The 12,254-nt window shown below is 31.7% G+C and overlaps 1 protein-coding gene across 1 annotated transcript in view; it reads right to left on the bottom strand.

Moving 5' to 3' along the window:
- Positions 1-12,254, bottom strand: part of LOC111626674 (coiled-coil domain-containing protein 58-like) — a 47,658-nt gene that overhangs the window by 9,338 nt on the left and 26,066 nt on the right. The window contains exon 2 of the mRNA XM_023370153.1: positions 2,737-2,862. Within this exon, the coding sequence (XP_023225921.1) occupies positions 2,737-2,862 (126 nt within the window). The remainder of the gene's footprint in view (positions 1-2,736; positions 2,863-12,254) is intronic.

Consider the following 12,254-nt stretch of genomic DNA (forward strand, 5'->3'; position numbering starts at 1 on the left):
TAAAAAAAAGCCAATTTTTATGTTTATAAAATATTTTGAATGAAAAATATTAAAATATGTACAAAATAAACCATTTTGAACACTCTTTTTTATTATTTATAAAAAAACTATAGTTCTGGCATAAACAATGTTAAATTTTAACTGACTTAATTTTGCGAACGCATCTTTTTTATTTACATGGATATCTTAAGGTCAGTTTTTGCACTAATGTTGCTAATGCACCATTTGAGCGAAAAAAAAATTGTTAAGGAAAAATATTCTGTTAGCGAACCCTTTGTTAAATATTTCGAATATCACCACTGTATATAATATAGTAAAGTATTGTAATTGTGTCAAATTTGATCCTCCAGGTTTTTTTGCAAATCTTGATATTTGAGACTCCTGAACAAAATAAAATTCTGGTTGCATGGTGTGTGTGTTGGCATCTATTTCATTTAATATCTCAGAATGGGTTAAATATTAAGAAAAGAAATTTGGCAAGGTATCTTGTACATAAAGGGCTTTCATGCTATTAAATTTTGGTTGTTAAAGGGGGAGATAGAGGGTTCATTACTCATATTTTAGATGTGGTTGGACTTAAAACTTTACTCATTATTAGCATTTACAATTTTTAAAAAAACTCATACCTATCCTCAAAATTAAGCCCTTTGCTTTTTTATAATAATTAATAATATAAAAGATATTTTTAATAAAATCTCATAGCAGATGGCACCACACACATTTTTTCTAAATGTGTCTTACTGTTTCTTAAACAAATATTTTTGCCAGAAAAGTTATGCAACTTGTTACTGGATTTTTTAAAAATTCATATTGTTAACAGAATAAATTCTTTTTAAAACGTTTAGTACATCTTTTATGTGAGTATATACCACAACCAAAACTTGTGAAACAGTGTACTGTACTATATTTTTTGTTTTTGTTGACAAAGAACTCTTTCACAACTCTCCTTGAATAATGTATAACCTTGGTTAGATGGAACTCAGATAATCAGGATTCTACTGTGTTTCTGACGATATACTTTGTAGTCTTACAAAGAAATAATATATTGAAAAGGCAAACATAACTACATAGAAAATTGAATTACTTCTACTACAAAAATCATGATTGTAAAACCTGGTTCTCAATACTGTTTATTCTGTTCACATATTTATGCATGCCAAAATAACCAATCACAATGAATTAAACATTAGTGTTTAGCCAATGACATAAACTGATTTAACTTTTAGTAGTAAAAGTGTTTTTGCTCTTAGTTACATGCTATTTTATAGAGAGTGAAATTGTGCATTTTTTTGAAGAACAATCTGCATGAAATACATCACTGGACCCAAGACAGTTCTTTTTGATACAAACAATACTTTATTGTAAAAAATATTTAAAAATCTAGGGCAAAATATATATTTAAAAAAATGTATAAATATACACCATTGAAGACTTATACAAAAAGAATGGAGCTTTTAAGCAATTTACATAAATATAGATGGGGAAAAGCTATAAAGAAAAGCTCTGCTATGCATTGACTGTGTTCCAGTGATTGAAAAAGGTAAATAATTCTAATGTAAATTCAACAAACATTTTCGATCTTACACAAGATTTGCTTCAGGCCAACATTCTAAATTACTGGATTGTAAAGGTTTTGTTTGATGTACTTAGACATCAATCCAGCTATCAGGAAGAAGGTAATTTTGATTGTGAAAGGATTTTTAAAAGATTTAAAAAGCTTTTCTTTTTGCATAAGTCTTCATTGTTGTATTTATACACTTTTAAAATATTCTATTGGTCTGTCATGTTTTAGATATGTGTCAACTCACATATGGGTTTACTTGACCAACTCATATATGAGGTTTAAAATAGCTTAAAAACATTGTTGTCATAGTATCATATACTTACAGAACCAGGCTTAATGTATAATAAATGATATTTGAAGTAAATACTTGTAGTTCAAAACTGAAACTAATATATATTTATAATACCTTTTTAAATATAAATTACTTCAAAAACATTAAGAAAGAAACTTCTTTTCACTATACATACAGAGTCTTCCAAAAAAATGCTACCATTTAAAATTATTGTACTTATGTTAATTATTATTCAAGAACATTGTAACATACATTAAAACATTGGAGAATCATCCAAGTTTTACATTTACCCATTACAATCTCTTAATGCATGTACCTCATGTCCCACGATACACATCTGACTGATACTCTAATCCTTCCTATGCTCGTTTCGACATATCCATTGTCACTCCTCCCAAAGCAACCAAAATTCTACATCTCCTGCAGCTCCACAGCTGTATTATGCACTCTTGTAGATTACTTATGTTGTGCATTGATCAATGATTCCAATTTTGCAAACTGCAGAATGCAAAACACCTCTGTTTCAAAGTTGCCATTTTCATTTACCACACTTCCTAGAAATAGTGGATGATGATATGTTTGAACGCAGAAGATGAAGCTCAGACGATTAGTCTATCAATTGGTGTATGTCGCAAACTTCTCAGATAATAATTAACATAATTACAGTAATTTAAAATGGTAGCATTCGTTTTGGAAGACCCTGGTAGTTTTCATACTTGAATAATATAAAACAAACTGATCCTATCAATTATGAAATTTATCCCAGAAGTTTCAAGAATGCAGACTTAATAAAAAAGAAAAAGTCTGTTTCAATGGTTCTGTTAGGCAATTAGAATCAAAAAAATAAATTTGATTATAAATAAAATCAGAATATACTTACTTGTTCATACAAATCTTTACACTGATCAGTTACACTGGCTTTTGCAGTAAAGGAATCGGTAGGAATTGTTGTATTCAAAGCATGAATTATGTTATCATCGATGCGTCTCATTTTCTTTAATATTTCCTAAATGAGTAAATATACAAATAATTAAATTTTAGATTTTAGAATTCTAATTTTATTTATAATTATGTTAAACCATTAATTCAATACTTAAGAAAAATATAAAAAGTTATCAAGGAAGAGATTGACTGTAAGGTTGTCTGGTTCGTGTTTGGTCATATTTAATGACATTCATTGGGTTCGATGTTCCAAATTTTCAAATACGAATATTTTAAAATACTTGTGGTAATAGAACAAAACAGTTTCTTTCCAGTTTAATAAATCTTTTTTGCTGCTGTACAAGGTTGTGTGTAAATGATTTATCATCTAAATAAAAGATTTTATTCTTTCATTATATATATCTACAATTTATAAATCTATGAACAACTCAAAATATTATAAAATTAGTCTATTTTAAGTATTAATTAAAATTTTTATAGAGTCAAATATATGGCTGCTTTGTAAAAATAATATCTAAACATTCTCAAAAGCTGAAACCATTGATTAGAAACACTTCACACCTCTTATACTTACTATAGCACATAAAATTTAACTTTGGTGGGCACTCCTTTTAGATTCTGAGAGGATGTTTTGTGACTATTACACCACATATGTAATATCACTTCATATCCTCCAATAGTTAGTGTTTTTTTGAAAATATTGATAAATAAGAGGGAATTATTGTTAGAACTTTTTATTAAATGAATGCAGTTGTAAAGCATTTATATAATTAAAAATAAGTCATTCCATTTCAGTCTGTTGCTTCCCTTTACATCTAGCACATTTAGTAATTATATAACTTTTTTTTAAAAATTATTACCACATCTCTTTACTGATGAATTTTGTTCTACTATTCTTATTTCCTAAAAAAGTCATCTGTCTAATTAGCCAATTGTTCTGACTCATTGCTCTGATTATCTTGTATAATCTCCTGATCTTCTGACTCAGATTTAGTGTCATAATCAGTCTTTTATAACATTTCTCTTTCTTCTTATAAGTCTCTTGACAACTTGTTCTAAAGTATCAAACTCTTTCTGGGTCAAAGTTGTATAGGAGTGAGAAATATCACAAAAATCTAGCCATTTGAAAAGCTGTTTGGTACATAAAACTTATAACATTGTTATAATATTTAACTAAACTAAATTATATTTACATCACTAGGCACATAGCAGCAAGTACCCCACAGATACAGTATCATTTAATTCAAAGCTGAAAAACAACAAAACAGGTAAAAGGAGAAAAACCATTTGAAATATAGATGGTGACAAATGCTATAAAAAGAGAATAACAAAGTGCACAACTGCACCACTTATGTATAATATCTTAAACACGACATTATCGAAATTATGCAACAATTTGCCGAGGGCATACCCTCCAAAGGGTTAATGAACACGAATGTTTTCAGCCACTTTAAGAGACATTCATCATGCAAAAGAATCATTTTTGTATATTGAACAAGATATAAAATATTTTTTTATACAAAGTATACAAATGTGAAAAATAATTGTATCAATTGAAATTATGGCAATTAAAATATTACAAAAACAATTTATAATGATAGAGTACATAATGTTATTTTTAATAATTGAGACAATTTATATTAAAAAATTAAAATCCTTTTCTAAAAATTATCATATCATTAATTGTGTTAGCTTNATAATAATAAGTTTCAATGAAAATGATAAAATGTAAATTTAATTTTATCATAACGAGTTTGCTTGAATTTCCTTTCTTCTGAGATCGCAACAATGTGCGACGGGTAAGCTAGTTGACTATAATACTAAGCTCTGACATCTTAAGTGGGGTAAGGCCACCTGCATCAATAATAAAATTATCGACAGTCAGGATCTTGAATGCAACGTTCAATATGCTTTAACTAAACACCCAGACACTCCTAATAAGATCAACTTCTACCAACCTGATCATGTGGATATAGAAATCTTTACTGATGGATTCAAAGAAAATTTCAATATAGGCAGTGCCTTTGTTGCTTTCCACAAACAACGAGGAGATCGTCTCTGGTCAGCACAGGTTGGGTGATCACTGTACTGTTCTCCAAGCCAAGATGTTCGCCATCAGGTCGGCCGTGGTCTGATCTGTCTCCAACTTTGCAGGCAAATCTGTGGCCATCATCTCAGACAGTGCATCTTCAATCTCCCTCATAAAAAATCATTCCTGTCATCCCATCACAGATATACATGACACTATCAACATTCCTGCAATTTTTTCTTCATCTACTGGACATGAGCTCACCAGGGCACTCTTGGTAACGAGCGTGCTGATGCCTTGGCCAAATCTGCTAGTGATGACCCTAACCTTTCAGTCGCCTATAATAAAATTAACAGCAACACTGTCAAAAACCTACTATGGAAGAACCTTCTTGTGACTTGGCAACAGGAATGGGATAATCATAACCACCCAGTTACACACAGATTCATCCCTAACATTGAGAGTTTTCTCCTTAATAAATGGTACATTCCAGGTCACCGCAACAGCCAGTTTCTCACCGGCCATGATAGATTTCAGTCATACTTGGCTAGATTTGTCAATGCCCCTAGCTCTAACTGCTCCCTCTGTGGTACTAGTGACAGCAATCTCCATTATATCTTTGATTGTCCCATGCTGGAGCTGGAGAGGCACTATTTAAAGTCCACCATTGAAGCACACAGGTACAGCTGGCCTAGTGACTGCTACAGTTTCTTCAACCACCAAGACTCTTACGTCGCTTTTCTTGTGCTCATAAACAACTACTTTGTTCGTACCACTGTCACTGCGTACGTCTAACTGCCTCACATGCCTGCAGGCCATTCTCCTACATCTGTTTTCTGCAACGTTGTCGTCACATGCACCTAACCTGTAACCATGTCCTCAGTGCATTGTAGTGATGTCCTTTATCCCTGAGTAAACTTGTGTATATTTATTTACTCTGTATAGCAACATCATTACTTTTCTCTATTATGTTGTGTTACTTTAATTACTTAATTTCTCTTGATATTGTACGTTAAATTTACACATCCACACTAATTACTTTATTTGTATTTGCAATCTCTGTATATCATTTACCAATGTATCAAAACTTTACTTCTGTATTTTATATTACACTTGTTTTTATTTTGCTTACATTATATTGTATATATTTGTAAATAACTTTCTCTTTTTATTATTATTATTTTTTAATTTATATTATCTCACTCATATTATGTATCCATGTATTTCTATATATCTAGTACCATCTCTAACTGGGTTATACATCCGTGGCCCCCAGTATTTACTATACTCCAGTATGTTACAATAAAATATCTATCTATCTATCTGTACTGTAATTATGTTAATTATCATCTAAGAAATATGCAATGTACACCAATCAATAGAGTAATTGTTTGAGTTTTGTCTCCTGTCTGCATTCGAACATCTCGTCTGCTAACTCTAGGAAGTGTTGTAAATGAAAGTGACAACTCTGCAACCATGGGCACAGCAAAGAAGGGGCATGGGTGGGCCCGGCCCTCCCCAGTTAGCCTGGTGCCCCTCCTCAGAAAAACACGATTCAAAATTATTAAATCCAATCAATCGATCAATTATATTTAAGTCAAAACCAAGCAAGCATAAGAAGATACACTGAAAGCAAAAACAAATGATTTAATAGTGAACTGCTGCGCCATCCAGATTTGGTTGCAGTCATAAGATTGTAGCGTTTATTAATTTGAAACAAAATAATTATTCACCCATTTAACAAATTGAATAAATTTTGTTGTTGAATATTAAAAATATTAGGATCAATTTTAAATGACAGTTTTCTACATCGTAACACTTAAGTATGTCAAGCGGCCTGATGAGCATATGCCAATCATACCAAAAAGTGCTAAAATGGCAGCACTGCTGCACACACACTCTTGTTCTATCTGACGGGCTCAAACCGTGGCACGCTCAGACGCGCAAACCTGAAGGAACCAGTTGGTTTTATACTACGTACAACGAATAAACTTAGGTTAGGTTAACATCAAGAGGAAGAAATTGTTTAAAACAGAGAATACTTGGCTAAACTTATTGTTATAATACCGAACCTTGTTCATCAGGGTTTGTCTTTGAGATGGCACCGGGAAAATGCATCTTCTAAAAATAGAGGTAATTTCTTGGAAATTGCTCAACTTTTTTTGTAAATATGAAAATTTTTACTCCACTTTGAAAAACATTACAACTACTGCAGCCCAGATATCCAGAATGAAATAATTGAAATGATATTGAACCTCATTCTAGAAGAAATTGTTGAAGAAGCTAAAGCATGTGGCTTTTTTTCTTTAAGTGTGGAAGAGGCCAGATGCTTTAAACTGGAACAATTGTCAATGACCATAAGATACGTGAATGGTTTAGACACAGTCGAAAGATTTATAGCTTTTACAAATTGTTCCATCTCCAGAGATGCACAAGGACTGGCTACATTAATTTTAGACACATTGAATAAACACCATTTGGATGATGTTCCAATTCTTGCACAATCTTATGATGGTGCTAGCGTCATGTCTGGTAAAAATCGAGGTCTACAGGAGATTATCAAAGAAACTCATCCTCAAGCAATTTACATCCATTGGCTTAGCACAAACTAAATCTCATGGTTGTTGACTCATACGCAAATGTTTCACTAGCAAAGACATTTTTTAACGGCCTTGAAGCTTTGTATATTCACTTTGCACAACCTGGTCATCATGCAAGCCTGCAAAAATTACAATGCACTCTCAGAATCCATACCAGTCATGAAATGGGAAGTCTCAGTACTACCAGATGGAGTTGTTGCTATTAAAACTGCCAAACAGAACTGACAAATTATGAGGCAATTGACTTTGGAAAAAGAGATCACTGAGAATCGTGACAAGCACACAGTGGAAGCACTTGGATTACTAAATATTATTACGAAGCCAGAGTTCATTGCTTCCTTACACACATTTCACACAGTTCTCGCTATAGTGAATGTAGTGAGTAAATTTTTCCAGACTCAAAATGCCACTTTTAGTCAGGCTAGTGACCTCATAGCAAGTACTATAGATACTTTTAAAGCATGCAGAAATCAGTTCAAAATTTTGAAAGACATCGAGCAGTTTTCTGAAAAGCACGAGATTTCACTAGTGTGTTAGATTCTCAAAATGGATGCGTCAAAAAAAAAAATTTATACAGAGTCAACTGTGAGCAAAAGCAATACATTACATTTTTCAGCCTAATCTTAACCAGAAGAATACTGGAAGATCAACATTTACTACCAAGTGGTAGATAATATCATAGTAAATCTGAAATGCCGATTTGAAAATCTACCATTAGCTTGTGCGGTGGACGCATTTGTTAAATTGGACATGAAGAACGGAGAGGATTTCATCAGTAATTATAAAAAAAAAATCTTAAGAATTGATACATCAGCCTTGGAAGCTGAAGCAATGGTCATGAAAAACACCATTCAATTAAAAAATGTTGAGATGAATGCTGAAAGTTTGAGAAACCACATTAAAAAAGAGTACTGCCCTAATTTATATAAACTTTTTCAAGCAGCAATAGTACTCCCAGTGAGCTCCGTTGGCTATGAGCAAATTTTTCTGCTATGAGGCAGATAAAAACATGGCTTAGAAACACAATGCTTCAAGAACGATTCTCTCACATGTCACTCAACATAGAAAATGCCATTGTCAAAGAAAAAATTACAGCTGAAAAAGTGTTGAGCCGATTTGCAAAAAGAAATAGAGAGCTGAAGCTATCAATAATTTAATTGGGTGTAGTGTACCCACTGAAAGTCTAGATCTAGATTAAAGACGGTGAACTATATTAAAGAATAGTAAAAAAAAAATAATTGATTGGTTAAGTTTTTTTAAAATCATCTGAATATTTTCTGGTTAATTTCTGTTTAAGGCATTGCTAGAGTTTGATATTAATGTTACGAGAACGTATGATTAAGAGAAGTTCATATTATATGCGTGTTAAATTATTGTCGATTTTTATCGAAATTCTGTTTTAATGAACAATAATTTGAAATGATTCAATTTTGTGTCAGGCTGGCCTGTACTAGGTCCCCTCCATAACAAAACGCTGGCTATGACCATGTCTGACAAAAAAGAAAGCATTTTGCATTATTCAATTTGAAAAATTAGAATCATTTGTCATTGTGCAATACAAGTAATCTGTGGGAGCTGTAGAATTGCAGCTTGCCTTGGGTGGAGTGACAATGGATACGGTATAGTGAGCATAGGAAAATTTGAGTATCATAGGACATGTGCTGTGCTGTGACATGAGGTAAACAATGTGAACCTTGGACAATTTTCCAATGTTTTGACGTATGTTACAATATTCAATAATAATTAATGTAATTACAGTAGAGCATCGATTATCTGACTGAATTGGGGACTGGGGTTGGTCGGATAACTGAAAAAACAGATAACTGAAAAATATGAAAAAATACATTATTAGTATAGTATATTAGTATATCCCATGTAATTAGTATATCGCTATTAACCTACTTCGCAAAGATGGCCAGATGGCCGAGCGGTCAAGGTGGCAGCCTACTGCTCTGGAGGACCTGGAATCAAATCCGGACAGGTCAAGGAATCCTCAGGAAATATTTGGGGGTGGTCCGTTTGGATGTCAGGGCCCCGTCCTTCACCACCTCGCTGCCCCATTGTGGGGCTGGCTTAACACAAAATGGATATGCTATAAGAGGCCCTCTTTGTGCCCACAGGGCAGAAAGAGTATAAAAAAAAACCTGCTTCGCATTGAATTTTCATTGACGTTAAGCCTAACAAAAATTTTTTAAATAATAACCGTCCCTATTGTATTGTTAAAAATTAGAAAATTAAGCCTTGTTTAAATACTGGCTCCCTTTCATGGTTGAGGTGTTGCCAGCTAAAACACGCAAAAATAAAGTAGCCAAGACATAACCAAATATTATGGCGCCACATCACTAGCGGACATCTGAATTTGCTGACCAGAACGCGGTCGGTTAACTGATGTGACAGTTGATTGGGGGTAGGATAATCAATGCTCTACTGTACATTAATTTAAAATGATAGCATTCTTTTTGGAAGGCCCTGTATATATAAATTCCAGATAAACATTAAGAGAAAAATATGTGTTATTGTAATTTATATGTGTAAATATTATGCTACAAGAGAAAATAATGAAATTACCTTTGTCTGTTCCTTTCGAAGTTCTTTTAAAAGAGGTATACTATCTGGATCTGTAGTTCTTTTGTCTTTTAAACTTCGAACATCTTCTGAACTCTGAGTTATACATGTTTTAATTGCTTGTTCTCTTTTGTCATAAGATTGAATAAGCTAAATAATAATACATGATTAAGATAATATATACAAAAACCCATATATTTTAAATGGTAATAAATTTGTTTATATTATAATAAAACTAATTAGGTTGATAAAAAGTGTATTATTTCAAGATTAAAGATATAAATTTTATAAATACAGTAGAGTCCTAATAATCCAAGATGACAGGAACCAAGGCTATCTTGAATAATAATAAATTTAGATGACATGGCATATTTGATACAAAGTAATCAATGGATATCAAACCAGTTTCACAACAGTTACAATTAAAATTTCTTTATTGTTATCTCAAAATTTGTATTTTTATAAGAAGTCACCAGATTAAATTCTTTTTAAAATTTTAAGAGTGCTGTACATCACTCTGCCAAGATTCATGAAATAAACTTAGTCTCTCCTTGACTGATGATGGGGTTACATTCCAAAACACACATTTTAAGTCAAAAATAAAAAAAGGTTGTATACAAAGTTATACAGTATGTAATGTTTTATATTGTATAATAAAGTGTACAGAAAAAAAGGAAAGAAAGAATGAATGAATGAAACAAAACAAAATGTACAGAAGTATATTATGCTAATGTTACACACACAATAACCTCTCAAATATTATAACATCCACCAGAAAAGTATGTAATAAAATTTTATTATAAAACCATAAAAAAAAAATTAAAAGAGATAATGGAATATTAGTTGCTGAATGAAGGAGATGATATGGCGATAGGGCTATTGTTACCTTCTTCTTCTGATGCGTGCTTCCAGACTGGGAATGCAACAAAATGCAGCTGCCTGAATTCAAATTCTAACAGTTTTTGTGTTTTTGCTTCACACGCATCAGCTATCATATTGTTTGTATGTTGAACATTGTAAGTCAAGGAGCATCTGTATTTTACTGACTAAATTCACTCGTCTTTGTTGACAAAGCACTCTTCCACAATTCATATCAGATAATGTGATTGAAAAGATTTTAGTTAAGTAGGACGCTAATGTATCAACATCATTTTGATATGTAATTCATATGATATCAACCTGTTTAATAAAATTGAATTCCTATACATTAATTACGATTGATGATTTGCTAATTGATTTACTACTGTATGATAATCATCCATAGGTAGAGCCCTAGATATATATTTAGATTCCATATAATAAATGCTTATATTTTGAAGTTTCCTTTAAAACAAAAGAATTAATTATAGAAGAATGCAACCACTATGCTGGTGGTTGCATTCTTCTATGAATGCAACCATCAGCATGGAATTTTGCTAAAGATAGGCAGTTGAATCTTAAAATTGACAGCAAAGCTGTTCTTAGTAGCTTTATAAGTATTAAGGTTTTTTTATATACATTGTCACAAGCAAATGCCACAAACAGTCATTGTCAGTTTCTATACACCTGACAATTGCCATTAATTGCATTCTTGTTCTTCTAATAAATTTAATTCCTATTAACTGGATTACAGGTTTTTTAAGTGTTTTTATCATATAATTAATTTTTATGTATAAAATACATGTATAAGTATTGAGTAACTGATAACAACATTCTTCTATTTTGTCAAATCAAAGTTTTATGATGAGCATAATTAAAATTTCTTTAATCTTTTACTAAATCCAAAATTCTATCAATGTCAATGATACTCAGGTCTTTCGAAAGCTACTTTATTGGCAAAACTAATAAGAAATGTGTTATGCTTAGCCCAAGTACTTTGGACCTTTTAGACTCATCAAGGGCAACAAAAAACAAAAATTCCAAATTTCATTGACTTAAAATCATTCTGAACTTCAATTTGAAAATGTTAGAGCAAATAAACTCTAATAACAATCTGCATGTCATCTTCCAGATTATTTTCTTTACTTAAAAAGTACTTTTATTCTGAACCTATTCAATTCCAAATGGAATTCTTTTACCTTCCTGACAGTTATGTATATAATCAGTGGTGATATTCAGCGGGTTCGCACAGGTTCGGCCGAACCTGTTGTTAACATTTTCAAAGTTTTCCGAACCCGTTGTTAAACACACGTAACATTTCTCAGTAGTTTTGTTTCTTTTAAAAAATATATTAAAATATACGTATTATACTCTGTAACACTACTAAACTAGAGCCTTATACCC

Source organism: Centruroides sculpturatus, unplaced genomic scaffold (genome assembly GCF_000671375.1).
Source record: "Centruroides sculpturatus isolate CEXI.00-Female unplaced genomic scaffold, Cexi_2.0 scaffold490, whole genome shotgun sequence".
Classification (NCBI taxonomy): Eukaryota; Metazoa; Arthropoda; class Arachnida; order Scorpiones; family Buthidae; genus Centruroides; species Centruroides sculpturatus.